The 22,332-nt window shown below is 42.7% G+C and overlaps 1 protein-coding gene across 2 annotated transcripts in view; it reads left to right on the top strand.

The window, feature by feature from the left end:
- edil3a (EGF-like repeats and discoidin I-like domains 3a) overlaps positions 1-22,332 on the top strand; it is a 140,184-nt gene that overhangs the window by 103,707 nt on the left and 14,145 nt on the right. For both annotated transcript variants that reach the window (XM_076270749.1, XM_076270747.1), the window contains exon 10: positions 14,118-14,273. In XM_076270749.1, coding sequence (XP_076126864.1) covers positions 14,118-14,273 — 156 coding nt within the window. The remainder of the gene's footprint in view (positions 1-14,117; positions 14,274-22,332) is intronic.

Genomic DNA, 22,332 nt, shown 5'->3' with positions numbered 1-22,332 from the left:
AGAATCAACGGTTTTGCTTCTTATCTCGGGAGTTCAGTTTGTGTTTTTGTGTCTCCTTATTTTGTGTGGCTGTTGTAATACAAAAACAAATCAGACAAAAAGTCTGTTGGGACAGATATCATCTTGGGTTCCTCTGCTTGGCTTTCCCCCCGATAGTGTTACGTTTTATTGGTTTCTGACAGAACTTGTTGGATTGTATGTATTTAATCTTTTTTTTCAGTCTTTTTTTTTACATCCTACATTTCACATTCTGGCTTTTTTACATTTCATACTGTATGCTGCTGTTAACTTTCTCTTTTTCGTCTGCCCAAAAAGTAAACCAGCCAGATCCTCAGGGAGAAATCCCTTTCTTAGCCCAGACTATTTAAATAGCCATTAGTCATTGAGGACTGAAGAGTCTTTTCCCCTGCCACTCTGAAGATCAAGCAGAATAAACAACACGGCCATGATGTATCTCGTCAAGCTGTTGGAGCCACCGAAGCTGTTGAGCAAGCCAATTATAAACCTCTGCAAACTCTTTAAGTGCAGCTGAGATTATGTGTGTGTGTGTGTGTGTGTGTGTGTGTGTGTGTGTGTGTGTGTGTGTGTGTGTGTTTTCTTTCGTTTTTTTCATCTGTCTGACTAAGAGTGTTTCGCCTTTCCCTGTTTGAGAGATTGTCCATGACACAGACATCAGAGGATTTTGTCATCTCTCTCTTTCTCTCTCTCTCTCCCTTCTTCTCTATATTTCTCTCTGTCCCTTCTCTCTCTCTCTCACTCTCCTTCCTTCTCTCTCTTTCTCTCTCCCTTCTTCTCTATCTTTCTCTCTCACTCTCCTTCCTTCTCTATCTTTCTCTCTCCCTTCTTCTCTGTCTCTCCCTTTCTATCTTTCTCTCTCTCCCTTCTTCTCTCCCTCTCTCTCCCTCCTTCCTTGTTGATTGCTTCTCTAATGTGCTGATTCAGCGTCGGGTGGCTCGACCCGTCTAGCAAAACATTCCACTCCACCCACTCGCACATTTAACTCGCTGTCCCAGCTCTCTGCTTTCAACTGCCACTCTGAGTTGTTGATCCAATTACTGTAAGTTTTGTTTTAGCGGCTTTTTTCCAAGTCTACCCCTACTCTCCCCTCCATGTCTGGCTCCTTCCCCTTAAACTCTGCATAATGGAAGGATTTTGTTCACTGGTTTCCCCTTCAGACTGTTTGAATGCTATGCGATGTGACACCCTTCTTCCCCACCTAAAACACTGAGTGCAATCTGCCCACTTATCCACTTCACTATGTTGGTGCACATTAGCAGTTACTATGGGCACTATGTCTGAACATTCTATGCCAGGCCCAGTAAGTATTAATAGTTATATATTGACTATGAATTGATGGATGCAACATACTGTAATGTGCTAATGTAGTTTACATATACCGTACTAATGAAGTACATGTGACCACCACGTATGCACTAAGAGAGATACATTGTTGGGTTCTGGCAAAAAATATTTTTGTAAGTGTATAATGTGGGGTGAACTAAAACAACAGAGAATGATTAATCAGTGTTAGTGATAGTCAAACACCCAGAGAAACAGCAGCACTCTATGGAGATTCTTGAAGTAGGCCCAAACTGTGCACTCACACATTATGTCCTTTCAGGGCCAAAATGGCCAACCACAGGGCTTAATAGTCCCCCTCGTGGAGTATTAACACCCAAGTTTTATAGCCTCAGGATTCAAGGCTGTTGCAGGCAGTGACTATATTAGAATAAAACATATGCAAATGATAGAAATATCATCTAATCCCAAAACAATGTGTTTTAATGGGATATTAACTAACTGTTAAACACTATTACTTATACTATGATACAAACAGCATGTACAGCACAATACAGAGAGCACAGCTCTAGTGTCTGCCTACAGTCAAAGGAGCTTCTGAAGGTCTAATGTGAAATTTCAATTCTTTGTGATATAAAAAAAAAAACAGTGTAGTGTCACTAGACCTATATATAATTGATTTAGCAAGTGCCATTGAATAATGGCAGCTTTCAGTGAAGCCATGTCTGTTTTGAGATCCAGCAGTTTCATCCAACTGGTGCCCCCTCTAGTTGCAATGCAATATTTTCTTCACAAACTCTCTCACAATTTTCTCAACATACAAAGGTAATCTTGATTTATGAACGTCCATACCAGCACCAGAGTAGCAAAGAAAATCTACATTAAAATGGTGGTTGTAGCACATAGAATTCAGGTTGCGAGAACATTCCCAATCATAATCTTCAACAAAGCTTCAAGATGAAGTATGAAAGCCGTTGCACAGAGCTGCCAGGCATTCCAGCTGGCAGAAACAGATTTGTTAATTATGCACATTAACAGGCACGCCACATAGCACAGGGACTTTGCCAGCAGGAGCTGTTTTTCTTTACCTGCTGAATGTTATAGCAGTACAAAAGAAAGCTGGAACCATATGGAATGTTAGACAAATAATGTGGGTATACTCACAAAAAAATATGTTAGTTCCAGTAACATCTGTCTGTCTGTGTGCCTGTGTGTTATTTGCATAGCAAACTGTTTGTCCATTTGTCTTCACACTTGGCATGTATCGTGCTACTGGCACAAGTGAGTGTAGTGTTGAGTTTGACGTCGGTTGGATAAGAAATGCAAAATATATTAAAAGAAGCATTTGTCGGCTCTTGTCACTCTAGACACTCTTCACACTCCCATCCCCCTTCCCATACACAGCACAGCACTCAATCAGTGCACTCCTACAGAAAGTAGAAAAGTCAGTGCTTTGTCGAGGTGTTTGGATGCGAAATAGAAGAGATAATGTTAAATACGAAAGATAACATTAAAAGACATTATGTCTGACCTCAGAAATATAGAGACCATCTTTGGATGTGATTTGTTTACAAAAACCTTCAGCGGATCTTGACCTCAACCACATGCCAACCTGACACTGGGTGTTTCTGTTTAAGTGGATTGAAATGGCAAAGACCCTTTATTCCATTGGCTGCAAGCATTTGTGCTTTGTGCCTTTTTCCATGTGTCCAACCAGGTGCATACAGTAGGTGATAGGCATCTGTGTTGGTTAGCAGCCCAATAAAATGTACCGTTTTACCATTTTAATCCACTTGAGTGCCTGGTTCTGGATTTGTATGCCAATAACTTTGTTTGCACATATTTGAACTCTATTTCCACTAATTACCATTTCCCCTCCAAGAGCACCAGTGGAATCAGGGATACAAGCAGTGCTCCTGTTACCTCTTCTGCATATATAGACTTTTTAAAGTTTATGGAACTTTCTTGTGTTGTCTGTAAGAAATTAGATCCCTAAGAGGTTTTTGTGTTTAATGGGCAGAAGCCATTTTGTAGTTTGTGTCTCTTTGAGAGACGTTTTGAGAGACGTTTTGTTTGACATCTTCAACTCACTGTTTGTCCAAACAGAGCAGCTGAAGGACCGTGGAGAGGAAAGGCGAGGGGGTGACTAACGGGCGTTATTGTGACCTGTGCAAGCAGCAAATCTGTCATGCCGTGTCAAGTGTTCTCGCCTCATTAACACAATTAACCACCGCTGCACAGCCTTGATTTGGAGAGCGGAGAAAGCAAAGGTATTCAAATAAGATGTACAAGAGGCAAGCTCAAATCCAAACCAGCCTTGGCCTTGAATGAAATGTTAGGGAAGAAAATCTCCTGTGTGGTGTTTTATAGAACGTACAAGTGGTTTTGGTAGCAACCCATACAAAGACAATGAACATTTGAGTTTTTTTTATTAACTTGTTTGCCATTTACATACAGCATGTTTGCGTGAATATCTGCTCTTTCAAGGGTTCAACACTGATACATAGCTTACACTGAAACCTAGGAAATATATGGAGAGTTTTTGCCACTCCCCCAGTCGAGAAAAAAAAAATCCTGACCTGGTTTTCCATTGCGAGCAGACCCAGACTATGTTTTCATGTTCCATTTGATATCCGGGTTGCCGGTGCATTGACAGCCCTCCTGCTGTTTGCATACAGCTGTGGAAATGAGCTGAATCGGCCGATGAAAAGCGAAGTTCGTCAGGCGAACCTTGACACATGGCACAGGGATGAAGTAGCAGTAGGGGAGTGGAAGGGGTTCATCGGTGTCGTTTTGACTCACTCTAGGCCCTTTCGTCTCCGCTCACCCCTCTCTGTAGATTCACCTCACTGGTTCCTGACTCAGCCTTTCCACACCATGAGTTGGAAATATGGTGTGCTTGCTTTCTTTATATCCCAGGTACATATTCGAGACAATCTGATACAAAATGCAAGGAAATAAAATCAATCAATCAGTCAGCTCATTTAGTGATGTCCTAGTTGCCTTCCAAAAACAGATAGATCCATATTTCCAAAAATAGATGATCGTTCTGGATAAATCTGGATACATAATTATATGGACATTTTCAGTATGGTAGTCAGCTCATGCCCCACCCTTGCTTGTGTTGATGATGAATGAGTACAGCAGCAATGCTTGTCACATGATGCATCCTACTAATCACGCTCCTCTGATGGGAATGTCTCTATTTAGTGTGGTCTTAACAACCTGTGAAGGTTATATTCGAGCCGTTTGGAAGTCCCATTTCCTTTGCTCATTTGTCACTCGACAGCCTTGGTGTTTTCGCAGCTAATTATCTGCCGTACAGTGACAAATATGGGGCGCTGTTTGTCTGTAGTGCGCAGATAATTAAGCCACGGCGCTAATGCACTGTCTGATGTGGACGGCCTCCCGGACGAAAAGTTTGAAGTGGCCGTTATGATTCCATAATTGGACCGTGCTAATGTTGACCAGGGTTCGCGCCCTCGCACTTAACGCCTAAGAGGAGCGTGTGTGATTGACCACAGTCCTTGGCGCAACCTCCTTGGCAGTTTGTTAATGTGTCTGGCCAGGGCTTTGTGCTTTGTGCTTGGACTGAGCAATAAGACTTGCAGTGGTCAGTGAGGTCTGAAGGTCCCGTCATATGAACCGTCCAAGCGTTATGTAATTCAGAGCAACAGGGGCATACAAGCTCTTTGGCAGTGCAATCAGTTCTTAACGCCAAGTAATTGTGCATTAATTAATTCCATTATCAGTTAATTATTCTATGCCAGCTCTTAGGAGGACAATGCAGCAGATTTGAATTAAAAGTTCAAACTAAAATAGAAAGAAGTGGAAATACTCCATAAAAAAAACATCTTTACTGAAGGATTTGTGTTGATGTTCTGAGATAGAAGGGGCTGAATCCCATCACATGAATGGCAGACATAAAATTCAATTTGCATTATGGCAAGGGCAAAAAATAATATGTGTGATATGTGTTAACTTAAAGGAGAAATCCGGCGAGTTTTCACACAGATCTTAATTTCTCAAGGTCACCGAGTACTATCGAAAAAATGAAAACAATTTGTTTTACCTAGCTCAAATTTCTACAGCCAGCAGCTAACGCATCCAGGTAGCTACGGCGCTACACTCTGGGGGCATGTCCGTGAGCTCCCATGTACATGCCCCCAGAGTATAGCACTGTAGCTGCCTGGCTGCATTAGCTGCTGGCTGTAGCACCTTGAGCTAGGATTTCAAAGGGGGGGGGGGGGGGGGGGGTTGTTTTGTGCTGACAGTACTCTGTGACCTCGAGGAATGAGATTTAACTCGCCGGATTTCTTCTTTGAAAGGACAAAAGAGCATCAAACTGTTTGCATAAGCTCCTGCCATATATAAGTTGCCTCCATCTGCCAGAGTGAAAGAAAGGTGTTATTAGGTAGGTGAAAGATAGGTGGCATTATTTGAAGACAAAAGCAAGACTGATTTCCTCTGGATTCCACCACTCTAATTACAATCAAGGCTCAAAAATATGGAATTAATTACAAATAGTGTTGCCATCATTGTTGTTTTGTGTTTGTTTCCACAAGGTTGCAAAGGTTGCAAAAGAAACTGCATGGAAGTTGTGCATCACTTGTTGTGCACTACGGGTAGAGAAGTGATAAAATGTGTCTGTGGTTTATTTCATATTTGCATGACACTCACAGCTCATAGGAGAGACTTTTTCCTGTCCACGGCCCAAGCCACAAGAGAGGCTCTCTTAAGAACAATGAAACTGTGTAGAAGGTCTTAGAGTTACTTACTTCTGTGCCAGAACAGTTCTGTAAGAACAATGTATGTGTTTTTGCGCCAAGAGCAAGATTTTGGTTAAAGCAGTGTATTTGCTGAGAGGATCTATACTAAAGCAACAGTTGCCTTTGTTTTGATTAAATTTTGCAACTGGAAATTACACAGAGCAACTTTTGGTCAGTAAGTATAATCAGTGACAAGCCTCAGAGTTCTCTTAAGTGTATGTGATGTACAGTGTACACGATTTTGGACCAAGTAGGATTCTCTTTATTATTGCATTGATTCAGGGTAGAGGTACTCATCTGTAAGGGGCCTGAAGTTGCTCAACATCCTGGCAAACCCAAATTATAATGCCTCTAAATGCATTTGTCACTTGGGGGCGGAGAAGCCTTTTATCATTATTTGTCTTATTACCCTGGTGCATTACAGAATCAATAGCGGGCCACTACCTGCAACTATGTTGTCTAGCAGAAGTAATTATGGTTCTTTATCCAGAAAGCCTCCCAGTTTCCTGGACAAAGAGGGAAAAAAAATAATGATTTCATGATGCCTCCTTGATCCACTGTACAAGCCAAACAGCTAAAGCGCCAGCACACGTTGTATTTTTTTGCATTCCTACTGTGTCTCACTAAAAGATTTCTTTCCTTTTTATAGATCTTGATTTAACTCAAGCTTTATTTCTTTTATGGAATTTTTTTTTTTTTTTGCCGATTTCAAAAATAACCAACAACCAACTCCAACACATATCAGAAATGTACGAGCAAAGCCTGACAGAACCGTCCATCCAATCACACGGTTTGCACTTTAGAATCCCATTGGGGCGATAGAATGAGATTTTAAGAGGCGATGTATAGAAAATGAATCTGCAAGTCATTACATACAAATGGGATGGGAAGAGCAGGTTAATGGAGGGCCTATTTACATAGTCATTTCATGCCGCTCACTAGCTGAATATATCAACACGCGCGTGGTTTGTAATCGTAATAATTCCACAGTCTCATTTTGGCATCTGTTTTTAATCTTCCGGATTGGCCAGTTTTTGATTGTGCCCACCTCTCCGCTCACTCTCTCTTCTTGTCTTCATTGTTGTTTCTTTTTTCTCTGTGTACATAAAAATCAGAGCGCTAGCAGGTTCTGTCCAAACATCAGCAGACCAGGTTGTAAATCCCTCCAGACTTTTTTTTTGTTATTTATTTGCACTTTCAGTCTTGAGAAAGGGAGACAGTGGCTGGCGCTCAGCCCTCTCGCATCTCCTTGCACTTCTGGGAAAGTCACCGAGACCTTTGCCAGTCCGTCAGCCAGCCAACCAGTCAGCGGAGCGGTGTCAGGGCACAATCTCGGAAGTCGCCAAGACTAGCGCTGGAATGCTTCCGATGCTAATTTGATTTCAGGCGCATTATCATCTGGGCTCCTCACTGCACTCTAAGCTAGTGGCGCTGTCCTACTATACCCAATGTAATTTGATTCCTACAAGCTGAGCCACTAATGAATTTACCCCATTCATACAGCTATCATTGGGTAAGGGAAAGATGCATTCACCCTCATTTACTGCTCATAAAAGTAGCTCCCACACACCCCAGAGTATTGTTGAACTGGTTTAGTTGTTTAGTCCCATTATATATCCCATTCCTCTTTTTACTTCTTTTTTTGTCCTTTTTTTCTCTTCAAAATGTCAAGTGTTATACTTAAACTTTGGAAATCCTTCATCATCTGCGAATGACTAACTAAGCAACATGGTCTGAATTTTTGTGCCAGCAGTGGAGTGGAGGCCCTTAATGACTATGCGAACAGTTAGCGGGATGATTGGAATGCTGGGTAGCAGAAGGGACGTTGCCCCAGAATACAGATGAGATAGAATGCGTAAGGAGAGAAACAAAACAAAAAAATTTAAACTTAGAGAGAGAGAGAGACAGACAGACAGACAGACAGACAGAGAGAGAGAGAGAGAGAGAGGGAGAGTTAGTTACAGGATGTTTATTTGAAACGGTACATTCTGAGCATTCAACTAGCTGTGCCTTCTTACTGATTTATGAAACTAAACCTTGCACCATTAACAGTAATAATGTCCCCCAGACTGAATGCAATACTTGAACTTGTTATCTCATCCTGAAGTAGCTTGGCTATTATATTGCATTGAGCGATATTGTGTCTTCGATTTTCAGATAGAAACCTCTCACTCTATTTCATCAGTGCCCCAGTCATAAGTCTGTGGTATGCTTTTGTAATAGTGTGTAGCTAACACATCATATGCTCCATGGGATACATAATATCCTGTTAAGGTCACCCATCCTTGAGCCTCTCTGTCTCTGCGGAGTGTGTGCATGTGAGCAGGCTACCTCAATCCCCTCCCATTCAATCCCAACCAATCACATCCCACCCCAATCGCCTCCCATTCAATCCCAGCCAATCGCATCCCATCCAGTCAGCCAGTCTCCATTTGTCACTCTTGGATCCTTCTCATTTCTAACGATTGGCTAAATCATGATGGGCTTGAGCTATTGATGCTCTCGGAGGTGTGCTTCTTTTAACTGATGGAGCACCGAGGAGGAATGTGTGTGTGCGTATGTGTGTGTGTGTGTGTGTGTGTGTGTGTGTGTGTGTCAGTGTTTGTGTCTGTGCCTGTGCTTTTGCCTTTGCCTGTGCTTGTGTCTGTATTTGTATGTATATTTGCATTCAGTGCACATGTGTGCATAGGGAATTTAACTATCCTGGCATCTGCAACGGTGCTCTGAGGGAAGGCGATGGCTAAAAGCAGTTTGTAAATAATGCAGAATATTCATTATGGTTGCTGCATGAGACTGGCAATGAGCCAATAAGAGGTGGTGACTGGTGACTATCGGAGCTTTGATCCCCTATAAGATCCACGAGTAATCATAATCATCTTTATTCTCTCTCTCTCTCTCTCTCTCTCTCTCTCTCTCTCTTCCATGGCCTCACACACACACACACAGGTGAATTTATGCCCAAGTCATCTTCTGTAGTGCACTTAACCGAGCCTCGCTGGTGTAAATTATAGATGAAGGAAGAAAGGCCTATGCTGAAAAAAAAGCTGTCAAGTTCATTAGACATTTGGTCGCTGCCTGAAACTCGAGATGTTTCTCGTTCATAAAAATGATTTTCCTCTCTCCAGCCATGCTGCTCTGTCATTTCATTCTCCCTTTTCCTCCTGCTTCGTTTACATCTTTTTCTCTCTTTCTCTGTCTCACTCTCTCTTGGTTAGTCGCTGTCACTGTCCCTCTCCTCTCTCTCTCTCTCTCTCTCTCTCTCTCTCTCTCTCTCTCTCTCTCTCTCTCTCTCTCTCTCTCTCTCTCTTCCTTGGCCTCTGTGACAGTCTAAATCATTCTCTCTTTCCTGTGCGCGCGCGCACGCTCTCTCTCTCTCTCACTCGTTCTCTCTACCCCTCCCCCACATACACATTTTGCAGGCAGTTTGTTAAACACTGGAACTAATTAATCTTTAAGGGATGAAAAAAGGGAGATTTTCGGCACAAAGCGACTCAGATGAAGACAGAAATTGGCTGTGGGGGTTTTCCGTGATGAATACAAATGACAGCAGCCCTTTTCTGAGGCTAATTGACTCGTGTGGCGTTTGTGCGTTTTGGTGGCATCTTCCCATTGACACTTTCAACTCTCGCCATTGCTTCCCTCGCTTGCATGCCATCCTTTCATTTGTCTTTGTTGTGTCTTTGTTTTTCCACCCCAAATCTGAAAAGCCGATTTGAAGACGTGCGTGTGCATGTGTGTGTGTGTCGCAGCTGTGATGAGATTATAGGCAGCATTGAGAACGGCGCAAACGTTTTTGTTTTTCACCTCAATGAGGTACACGTGCCGCGGGGCAGGTGCCAGCACTGTCTGGAAGAGGCTTTCCCACTGCTGTAGTTGTTGTTGTGGTGGTGGTGGTGGAGTAGCACTGTGTGTGTCTGTCGTATCCTCATTTCCAAGTAACACACACACATACACACACACACACACACACACACAGTGCCACGCGTGTTCGCAAAACACAGGCCCTTGTGTTTATTGGCAGCGCCCATGCTGCAGGCCAGGCTTGGGGGCACAAACGGCCATCAAAACAGGCATGTCATTCTCTCTATTTCTCTCTCTCTCTCTCTCTCTCTCTCTCTCTCTCTCTTGTTCGCTCGCTGACTGAGCTCCTCTGGTTCTGCAGTCCTGTCAGACAACCGTCTTCAAAGCCACCAGAGTGGACGATTTTTCCCCTCAGGTGGACCTCTGGGGGTGGTCAGACCAGTGTGTGTATGTCAGTGCTGTCACATCTCTGCTCTCACATACTGCTGCACGACTCAATGGCCTCATGTGGTCCCCTTTTCACCCTTGTTTCCCATTAAACACTTACAGTATATAGCTATGGTCTGCAGTTAGCAGCATGCTGTCGAACATTCAGCGATAACGTGTATCGTATATCATGAATACAGAGGCGGAAACAGGTATTTCTCACACATTTCAATTTATGATCAAACCTGATGCTGTTTCATTTCATTTATTACATATGAACAATCTTGTAATCGTGGGCAGATGAAATATTGTGTATGCTTCACTGTAAGTGTAAGTGCTAATTAATGGTAATTTTGATAGCTGCCACAGATGAATGAAGAACAACTCAGGCAATGGCAGGAGCAGAGTTTTATTTACAATGATGCGCATCAAGGGAGAGACAACATGCATCAGCTGTTCTAATTAAACAAGCAAATAGTCAGGGTTTAAGTATTCTTCCAGGCTGACAGGAGATGGCAATCCAGAGCAGATAACTAGCAGCTACTGCCATAGAAGATGCACCCTGTGACACACAACTGTGACACATGGCAAAAACATGACCTTCTGTTTCTTATCTCTGATCTAACTCTTATCTCCAAAGACACCGCCATACAAAGATATCCTCATGAAGAGAGTACTCAGGAACAGAATGAAGTAACAGTCATGTCAGATGTGGAAGAATTCCACCTATTATTCTGACATGAGGACACATAACAAAAAAAAACTAAGAAACATCAGGACATAAACCACTTATGGATATAAAAATCATGAATTCCATGACACGGGGCATGGGCGGCACATGGCAAGGTGGATACACACACACACACACACACACCGCACACACCTGCATGTTTTACTTATGCATACGCTTCAATCTCTCCTAGAGTGAAGACATTCCCGTGCTTTCTGTCTTCCAGCAGTAAGAAAATGGGTCAGTAAAAGAGGGTGTTGTAAATGAAATGAGTCCTCAATATACAATTAAATTATCCCAGTTTGAGGGAGCTAAGCCTGGTGGCATGGCTCTACAGAGTGTATTTAATTTGATTCCTTTAAAGGAGCTCTATGCTCATTTTTATCCACTAGAAACACCACCACTTCAAACAAGGATGGTGGGGGTTACGACGCCAACTCACATGCTGATGTACCCCCACCCCCACATTCTCTTTCTCTCTCTCTTTTCCTCCCTCACTTCTTCTCTCATTTCTATTTTAAAAGGCAGAGTGGATCACAGGCCTGAGCTCAAAGCACGCAGGATCTCATTGCATACCCAAAGGTGTTGTTGTTGAGGCTGAAGCTAATTGCTAATCTCAAATTAATTTTCTGCGATGGCGACTCTTTAAGCTTTAGCAAAGGACTAAAAGAGAATCGCAGTGCAGAGAAAGTGTGAGAGAGAGAGAGAGAGCGAGAGAGAGTGGGATAAGGGCTTGTCTGCGGGAGGCATTGCTCTCCATGTCCCCTGTGCCTTTGTGTAAGCCCCTGGAGGCGTCAGCAGGAGAGCGCGGTGCGCTGGGACTGATTCCCGGTGACACCGACACACGCCCGCGGATGGGGGCTCCCACAGAGACATCAAAAGCCCCTGCGTGTGTACCAGGGTTAAAAGACGCAGGGCGCTCTCCTCGTCGGAGGGAAGGCAGCAGCTTTAACAAGCTTATCTCGCCCTTAATATAGTCGCAGTTATCAAAGCAAAAGAGCTCGGCCGGGGCAATGAAGGGTGGCGGAGGAAGAGGTGGGTGGTGTTGCTGAGGTTTGGACGGTGGGATGTGGAGGGTGTGTTCTGCTTGGGGCGTCCTTTCTTTTGACCGCTACCTGTGACCGCAATTTCAGGTTCCACTTCAAGCATGACTTTGTTTTGATGATGGGCCCAATTTGTTGGACTCGGAAAGATTGCCCTTGGTCTCGGACTTTTACAAGTGTCACAGCGAAGCCTGGCTATTCCAGAGCGTATTTATTCATAGAATAACGTCTGTCGGAATGAATTGAAGCAGATGAAAGGGATAAAGGAATGATGAAACCTTTAAGGTCGAAAATATGCTGCACCCTTTTATCCACGTGTACAAAAATGACTTGCTGACGTAATGCAATCGTTATTGTTTTGTGTAATTATACAGAGTGTATGGTATTAAATGCAACATATGCCAATGTTCAGGCCAGTAAGAAGTAAAATCATGCCGTGTTCTGTGTGTTTATCTTTTATCATTAAAGCTGTAGAAAACAAGATCTTCCTCCATTTGATATGGTGTGTGCATTTGGAAAGTGTTTGCATTTCAGTGCTGTCACTGGTTTTAACCAATTAGGAATATTCATGAAAGACTTTATACATGTCCATACATACAATGCATTTCTCTTCTAGAGGACTATATGCCATGCCATAACAAATTCCCTGCTGTTTGTTCTCTGTCATAAAGCAATTGAAATTCCTACTGAACAAAAATGACCCTTGGAGGAGGGATGGTGGTATATGCACTGTATATACTGTACACAGTATAAATAATGTTCACTGGAACCATTTCTGCACTATAAAAATGATATGGTAACTATTTAATTTGCAATCTGGTGTAAAGCCAAGGCCATATTTTGTTACAATGTTTTTTTGTAAATTCTGCAGTTAAGTTTTTGTGTGCATGAGGAAAAACTAACATTTTCAAAGTGATTTTCAAAATGTTTCAAATTGATGACACTGAACTGTCAGAACACATACCCGCTAAGACAGAAAAGAGCTGTTTACCCAATGACTCTCACAAAATACATTTTTGAAATACCGGTCTGATTTCCACCACTTCTTTTGGCCTCCTTCGTCTGAGATCAAAGTCGGCTGATGAGTGTGCCAAGGATACACATACCATGCTGATAATTCCATTATTCTGCCAAATTGGCTCTCTCTATTTCCTTAAAAGTCTGTTTTCCTACCTCATCTTTACTTTCTCAATCAAGCCCTCAAGTCCATCCATCCCCTCTTTTTTCCAAGTCTTTGTCTTTCTTCCAAGTCTCTCTCTCTCTCTATCTCTCTCTCTCTCTCTCTCTCTCTCTCTCTCTCTCTCTGAAACACTAATGTATTCCTGACCTGGCTGTGAACTGAAAGGGTTATAATCGAACACCTCTTCACCGAGTGCTGTGTTGCCATATACGGTCCTGCATACATCAGACTGACACTGTGCAGCCCGTGCAGTTGGGGAAATGATAAAGTGCAAAGCCCAAATGAATAAAACAACATTATGTCAACAGCCAGGCACAGTGCTAATAGAACACCAGAAGCAAATGAGCTCGGTATTAAAAATTTAACCCAAATGGTGCAGTCTGGCCTTAGAAGCTGCTGCGGCTGGCGATTTCTGTTGTTCTGCTGAGCTCAAACTGCAACTAAGCCCTGTAGTTCAATATGCTGTGAATAATTCAAGCTGAAGTTTTTCTTTCTTTTTTGTTGTGTCTCTCTCTCTCTCTCTGTCCCTCTCTTTCCTTCTCTCTTTTCTTCCTCTTCTCCATCTTTTTCTTCCAGTCATCTGTTGTTTTAAAACATGTTTTCAAGCCTTTCCAAGAGGAAACAGGCAAAGATTTCCACCAGCTGAAATAAGGTGGATTGGTTTGACAGCATGCTGCTGACTTTCTGCATCTACCTGCAGCCTGAGTTCACCCCCCCCCCCTCTCGCTCTCTTTCTCTCTCTTTCTCTCTCACAAGTCTGTCAGATGTACTTATTGCGACACACTGAGACAGTCAACATGGCATTACTGGTCAGCTCGCCCTGTGTGCGCGCCCACTGACATGCCATCTCTCTGTTTTCTGCTCCTCAGGTTGACATGCTGGTTCCTACTAAAATCACCGGCATCATAACCCAGGGGGCAAAAGACTTCGGCCATGTGCAGTTTGTGGGCTCCTATAAAGTGGCCTACAGCAACGACGGGGAGAGGTGGCTCATATATCAAGATGAGAAGCAGAGGAAGGACAAGGTAAGCCTGTTTGTTGCCATGTATCAGAATAAAGGGTCTGAATTTCTATAATTTTATCATTTAGCCGCAGCCAACTTGAGTGTTATCTAAGCATTATTATCCAAGCATCATTTAGCATTACAGCTCACGCAGAAATTCCTGTCCAAAAAAAATCTGTTTGTACTGAAATCGTCAGGTAATGGGTAGTAAAGCTGCTATATGGTATTAGCTGCAAAGCAGTTTGTGCTGGAGCCATGCATTTGGGGTATAGTTAGTGGAAGAAATAAATAAAGCTTGTTCCCTGCCAAGCCTGCCAGGGGTGACCCCCCCTCTTTGAATTTCCCAGGCCCTCCCTCTCCACCTTGGTGAGCACAGCAGTGGGTTATCACATGCCTCAGCACACTCCACCAAGCCAATTTCAAGTTCTCCTGGCCAGTCAGCCAATCAGATAAAAAAAAAAAAAAACAGGACCTAACAGACCTGACCCACACCAGGCCGGCGATCTTGTTTACCACCCTTCAAAGGGCTACACATGTCCATCCCTGAGATGTGCCCCCCCCCCTCCCCCCCCGCTGTCAGCAAATGAGTGGTGGAGTTGTTTTGGAGAGTTTCCATATCTCTCCATATGTGTATGTTTGTGTGTCTGTGTGTGTGTGTGCGTGTGTGTGTGTGTGTGATTGTGTATGCCTTACGACTCTCAAAATGATAAGACCTTCCCAATCTGCTTCGGAGGTAATAGGGGTCAGTTAAGAGAGCAAAATAGAGGAAGAGATTTATCAGCAGCTAGGACCAAAATACCATACTCAGAGGCACTTAGGTGCAGCTTGAGTGGTTTAACTCATCATCAGCCATGATGGTTTAAAATACACCAAAGTAGACTTTTTTTCTCCAATGGGTCTATGCATCCCCATAGCATTTGGGCAGCAATGGAAATGGTTGAAAGGTGAATGGAGATGGGGAAGGACGCAAAGGAGAAATAGCTGTGTGCTATAATGAAACACTAATTATCCACCAGTGGATGCACATCAATTTATGACCTCATGAACAACACATTTCTCTTCTAGAGGACTATTTGTCATACACTTTTCTATTGTTCTTTTCTCTCTTTCTTTCCTATACTTGATGCTATCCTTTTTCTCTGATTTCTTTCCCTCTCTCTCTCTCTCTCTCTCATTCTCTCTCTCTTCGTGCGTCTTCTTCCACTTCTGTCCCCAGCACACACACACACACACAAACACATGTAGGCTTCATCTCCACCTTCTCCCCGCTCTCAGAAGTTCATTTCAACGGCAAAGATGATCTTTGGATTCGGACCCCTGCCAGCCGAGCGTTTCATTGTTCTGAGTGACAGCGCTGAGCGCATTGACAGTTAGGCATCCTGGATTCTGGAATGACTCCAGCCAGTTGTCAGGCCTAGCAGGACGAGGGAAGTAGGAGGGCGGTGTTGGAAGAGAAACGGTTCTCAGTTAGAAATCATGAATTAAAAATCACATATTCACAAGTTAGTGCAATATGATTTGGAATATTACAGTAAAACAAACAGAGTGAGAAAGGCGGCAGTTCAGACAGATGGCAGACAGTATATCCATGGTTGACAATATCAGTTCATGCTAGATACATTTTATAAGTAAAGTCAGTAGATCACAATGTCATATGTATTCACATGAAATCCATTACAAAAATATAGCTGCAAGCAGCAATGAGGGGGCCAAGCAGAATAGGCCGAAGTAGCCACGGCGACAAGATTGAACTCAGCAGATACCCGCCATCAACACTTTCAACAAGTTTCACATCAAAACATAATTGATTTTGTAGGGCTGAAACAGGGCTGAGTATTGCCACTGCCTCCGCCAGCCAGCGCCCCACCTAATCACCCCTGCCCGTCCCACCCCGTCCCGCCCCGCCCTTACACGCACGCACGCATTAGAATGAACTGGATGGAACATGTTGTCATCAGTTTCACATCAAAAAATAAAGGATCGATGAAACACATCAGCAACTACAGATCAAAATGCAAAATTGCAAATTGCAGCAACCTCTACAGGTCAAAGGTCACCAAATGTTTTGTGCGTCCTCCTAATGGGGTCATGAATCTATGTAGTAAGTTTGGTTATGATACATGGCAGGGTTGCTGAGATATGAGCTCACTTCCTGTTTGGCGGCTTCGCCGCAAATTTTGATTGGCTGTTACGGGCGAATGCTTTTGTCAATTGTTCCAGAAAGCAATATATTGATAGGTTATGGTCTGAAGATGGTCTCTGCCAATTTTGGTGAGGATCCGCTAAAATTTGTGACCTGCGAGAACTTGTACGTGTTTTTGATTAAATCCAATATGGCGGCCGAATCAATTATGATGACATCACAAGTTGGCTTGGGTCGGCCTAAGGACCTCCAACAGTATTACCAGACACCACTAGTACGTTTTAATTCCAAACACATCAACAGCTACAGGCCAAAATGCATTTTTGCTGATTGCAGCGCCACCTAGAGGTCAAAGGTCACCACATTTTTTGAGCGTCCCCCTGATGGGGTCCTGAGTCCATGTACTAAGTTTGGTTATGATAGATCAATGGGTTGCTGAGATATGAGCTCACTTCCTGTTTTGCGGCTTCGCCGCATATTTCGATTGGCTGTTACGGGCGAACGGTTTGAGTTCCGAAGACGAAAAGGAGTATCTTTTGTGAGGCTTGGTCTGAAGATCATTTGTGTCAAGTTTGGTGATGATCGGACAAAATTTGTGACCTGTGAAGAATTAGTTTCACTTTCACTAAAATCCAAAATGGCGGAAAATCCATCATGGCGGAAAATGACGTCATAGGGTGCGTTGAACTGGGCTTGGTCCAAGGATTCCAACGATACCTCATTTTTGGCAATCGGGCCTACGGGTCAAAAGTTACGTACGTGAACGCACGTCCAACTTTGGCCTGTTAGTGGCGCTAGAGTGCTCGAGGTGCCGGCATGAAACTTGGTGAAATTAATCATTGGACTTTCCCCAATCAGTGTGCCAAATTTCACAACTTTTCACCAGACGGTTCTATGGGCTGCCATAGACTCCAATGGCAGAGGAAAGATGTTAAATAATAATAATAATAATAAGAAATCATAGAAACACAATGGGTGCCTTCGCAGCTTCGCTGCTTGGCCCCCAAATATAATGTTGTGTTAATCTTGCAATTTATCTATGTTCAGTAGCTGCGGTGAATCTTGCAATTTATCTACAGTATGTTCAGTAGCTGCGGTGAATGATAGCACCACACACTCAAAACCTTTATTGATTTCTCTACATGGCTCTGACAAGTCAGTGACAAAGGGTTAATTTGCCACTGAATAGATGCTGTCCATGTTGGTCAAGCGTCAATATTATGTGAGATGGAGCTAAATCAGACCCCCCCCCCCAACCAAGATTAGCTGACATGTATTAGCAGGCGGTAGCAGTGTGTATGCCTCAAATGAGAAAACCCTTTGGTGAAGGGTCAGGATTAGCTTTGATTAGCGTATGTGTTAGCCTCAACCCCCCACAAGCTTAAAGACAAGAGTTCGATTAACAGTAAGTCATGGTTCCCCTCAGAGGCCTCCGCCTCAGCTTTGCGGTGAGAGTTGGATAGAAACATAAATGGACACTGTCCAGCCCTGCCCACCGCAGTCTGAGTGAGCCAGGGGCGAGCAGAGCGAGCCGCAAGCCCCCGCCCTTTGCTTAAGTTATAAATAATGAAGTATGGCCACTGGTCAGACCTAGAGCCAGTCGGTAATGGGCGCCCTTGGACTTGAATCATTTCACAAATCGATGCCGTGAAGACGCTGGCCTTCAGGTCAGATGAAATCCGCCAGCCAGAACCAATAGAGCTGAAATGGACCGCCTCGTTTCCAAGATACCCTGCACGCTTCAGGGAGGGAAGCATTCCTTTTAGGAAGAGTGATATTTAAAGCAGTGTTTCCTCTTTGCAAGAGTATTACTTTACTTGTAATTGTAAATGGTTGGTTGCAGACACTCTCTTAGGCCATGAATCAGTCGTTCCAACAAACTTTTGGGTCGGTCCGATCTGTCGTGTGTAGGCTGGCTCAAAACTCCCCAAATAAAAGAGCATTCCAGCTCTAGTCAGATCTGATTGGCTTTCTGGCATGTGAGAACTTCTGGTCAGAAATTCTGGTCTTGCAGTGTGAACTGTCGAACGTACCGTGTGAGCAAAGCAAACAAATCAGATTGAAACATACTGTATAGTGTGAGTTACAATATCATACCATTTCATAGTGTGAGTTACCATGACAGCTCCTCTCTCATTGTTCCATTTATTTTCTTCTGCCTCAGGATATCTTGTGATATCAAACACAAGCTAGGATTTGAGTGCTATAAGCTATTGATTGAAACTTCACTGAAATACATTTACCAGACAAAAAACAGGGTATTGTACGGTGGCCAACAGGTGCAAGCGACGTGCAGTTTATGACAACAGATGCAAATCAACAAAACACATGCAAATAGACAAAACACAAACAACTTCAGAAAACATCTTCATCTTCATTTGACAACACGTGCAAATCAATTATAAAACGCGCTGCAAATTTGAGAAAAACATTTACATTTCAGAAACAAGCTGCCAATTCACAACAGCAATTCAGAAAAGCGCTGCAAAATTCACAACACAACGGAAGTGTTTCCGGAGGACACTTAAAAGTGATGAACATCTCTGAATAGGTGGTGAACATGTGCAAACCTACATAGGTACAGACAGTAAAGGAGAGGTGTTCATCACTTTAAAGTGCCATTAAATTATTTTTAAAAAAAACCCAAATACTTACATTTCAGAGCCAGAACATTTGAAACAGGAACTGTTGTTGTCACACCCATTCGCCACCTGTTCAGAGGTGTTCATCACTTTTAAGTGTCCCTGGAAACACTTCCATTGTGTTGTGAATTTTGCAGCGCATTTCTGAAATGTAAATGTTGTCTGAATTTGCAGCGCGTTTTCTAAATGATGTGCACGTGTTGTCAAATGAATATGAAGAGGTTTTCTTAAGTTGGTTGTGTTTTATCTATTTGCAAGTGTTTTGTTGATTTGCATCTGTTGTCATAAGTTGTACGTCGTTTGCACCTGTCGGCCACCATAGTATTGGTACATTGTGAAATGTGTTTATGTACAGTATGTTATCACTGTTACCAAGAAATGGATAAAGCAATGGAGATTTTGGTGCAGATGTTTGCTTTTGATTGGAGTAGCCACCTTGGACTAAATCCATTATGTGATAATGGCCACATTCATATCTCACATTCATACCATTGCATCTAAGCTCTCTACAGACAACTGAGGTAAAATAGCTTATTTTAGATATGTTTTGCCCATATTGATCTGCTTTGTGTCAGCCAAATTTATTGCTGTCAGTCTTTTTTTTTTTTTCAATGTCTGTCTTTTACATGTCTGATAGTGTACAATAAAATTCAACACTCAAAAACACACATATAAAGCAAGAGAGAGAGACAGAAAGAAAGAGACAGAGAGAGAGAAGTCAGTACCACATAGCATTGTGCACAGTTGATACAGAAATTCTGTCTTTTTTCACTAGTAGACCGTAGCTTTATTTGTTTTTTGAGTAGTCACACTTCCAAAGTCTGTGTGACCAGTACAGAGCTGTGTGTGTGGCTCTGGAACTGATCGCATTTGGTCAGACAGATGCAGGAGGGGACACTGATTTTTCTGTCTTGATTTGTCTCTAATTTTCATGGATACTTCAATCTCTGCTGCTGTTACACAGTGTGCTAAGAAGACAAACAACTCCAAGGTAGTTCACTTGAACAGTTCAAGTAGACAGATTTGGTCTATGTATGGCAGTCAGTGTGTTGTCAATTTCCAGTGGCGTTCATTTTAGAACCTTTGAAATATCATACCTGTTGGTGTTGGAAAGGATTAACGCCAGTCCCCTGAGGTCTACACAGGTCCTACAGTCCTTAGCAACCATGCACATGGTTATGCCTGTGCAGAGTTCTCTCAGTATCATGATCATGTTGATGTTCCCAAACACACAAACACACACTCTCTCATCATGCCTCTTCTTCCACTTCTGTCCCCAGCTCACACACACACACACAAACACATGTAGACTTCATCTCCACCTTCTCCCCGCTCTCAGAAGTTCATTTCAACAGCAAAGATGATCTTTGGATTCGGACCCCTGCCAGCCGAGCGTTTCATTGTTCCGAGGGATAGCGCTGAGCGCATTGACAGTTAGGCATCCTGGATTCTGGAATGACTCCAGCCAGTTGGCAGGCAGCAGGACAGAGGACGAGGGAAGTAGGAGGGCGGTGTTGGAAGAGAAACGGTTCTCAGTTAGAAATCATGTATTAAAAATCACATATTCACAAGCTAGTGCAATATGATTTAGTAAAACAAACAAAGTGAGAAAGGCGGCAGTTCAGACAGATGGCAGACAGTATATCCATGGTTGACAATATCAGTTCATGTTAGATACATTTTATAAGTAAAGTCAGTAGATCACAATGTCATATGTATTCGCATGAAATCCATTACAAAAATATAATGTTGTGTTAATCTTGCACACACACAACACACACACTAGCTAGTCCATAGAGAGAAAGAATCTTGCTTTCTAGTGAGCTTATTCATGCAATGCAATGCATTCAACAATGTGCTGAATGATGTAGCCAATCAACTATGAACAATAATAAACAATATTGTTATAGTCAATCACTTGCTGCAGCCCTAATTGACATATTTCTTTGAAACTGAAGATCAATAACATGTTGGCGTGTGACTAAGAGGACTCCAACATGACTTCAGGGAAGGCTTGTGGAGAAACAGAACAATATCTGATGCTTGGCTGAAGTTCTACTTGTACTTTATTTTAATATGAATGAGTGGCATGTACTGTAGGACACAGACGGAACCATAAAAGGAGCAACAAAATGAGAAAGATTAAAGTAATAAATAGAAGATTCGCCCTTGTGTCATTGGCACTGGCTATCGTCATAGAACAGCCCTCAAGGTATGTTGTGCTCTGTTTTCTAGGAAGACAGAGCCAGTTTATTGTTCTATCCCCATTAGCTGAGACATAAGTCTTTTTCCTGGAGTCTGACAGTACAAAAAGATAATAATTAGGTTAAAGGTGCATTACATTACACTAACAAACCTTAGGTTAACAGGAAACCATGCATATACAGAAGCTCAAAAAAGCAAACATTAAAAATACCCATATATATACAGTACACACACACACACACTCTCACACATCTGCTTGTCTACATACATGTATAGTGTATATATATATATATATATATATATATATATATATATATATATATATATATATATATATATATATATATAGTATAGTTCCTATGCGTTTTTTTTAAGTTTTTTTTTTTTTTAATTAAGAAAATTGGTAGCTTGTTCCAAGCTGCAATTGCTCTGTACAGTACGTTGAAATGAGTTGGTTTTGATATTAGGTATAGTAAATCGCCCTGCTGCTGCATACCTTGTATTGTAAGTATGAGCATTAGAACTTTTGCAGAAGAGATTATATCGACTCAGTGGAGTTTTGTTGTTTAAAGTTGTGTTCTTTAGGTTTCTCTGTCCTCTTAATGAAGAAGTAGGTCTGTGAAGTGTGACCTCTCCTCCCCTCTCTCCACACTGAAAAAGAGACGACTGAGCCACCAGCCATGTGGTCAGGCATGTGAGATAAAGCACCCAATTACAGCCCCCTGTGTCCTGCACACAGTCTCCAATGTCACCTGCACCGAAGTCAACAAGTTTCAGTGTGCTTTTTTAATTCATGTTGACGCCACACAGCTTCCCATCTCTCCGCCCTGCATCTTCTCCCCCTGCTCAGGGTACAACTGATTTGTGTCGGTGTGACAAAGAGTCTCACATGGCTCTGAGTGAACTCTTTTGCTCCCAGATGAAGATCTACAAAGCAGCCCAATATCCTTCCTCCTCCTCCAGACCATCTGTACTTGGCTGAGCTTGGGCCTTTTTAACAGCCTCCTTTGGTCCCAGTGATTTATGCCCCACACCCCACCCCATCTGTGTCCATCGCTGTTAGCATTTACTCTGGAAAAGATAGACAGACA

This window comes from Alosa pseudoharengus, unplaced genomic scaffold (assembly GCF_046254945.1).
Source record: "Alosa pseudoharengus isolate Yale_2024_CS ecotype anadromous, Long Island Sound unplaced genomic scaffold, YU_APseudo_1.1 YU_APseudo_1.1_scf_6, whole genome shotgun sequence".
Lineage (NCBI taxonomy): Eukaryota > Metazoa > Chordata > Actinopteri > Clupeiformes > Clupeidae > Alosa > Alosa pseudoharengus.
This window is presented reverse-complemented; position numbering and strand designations above follow the sequence as displayed.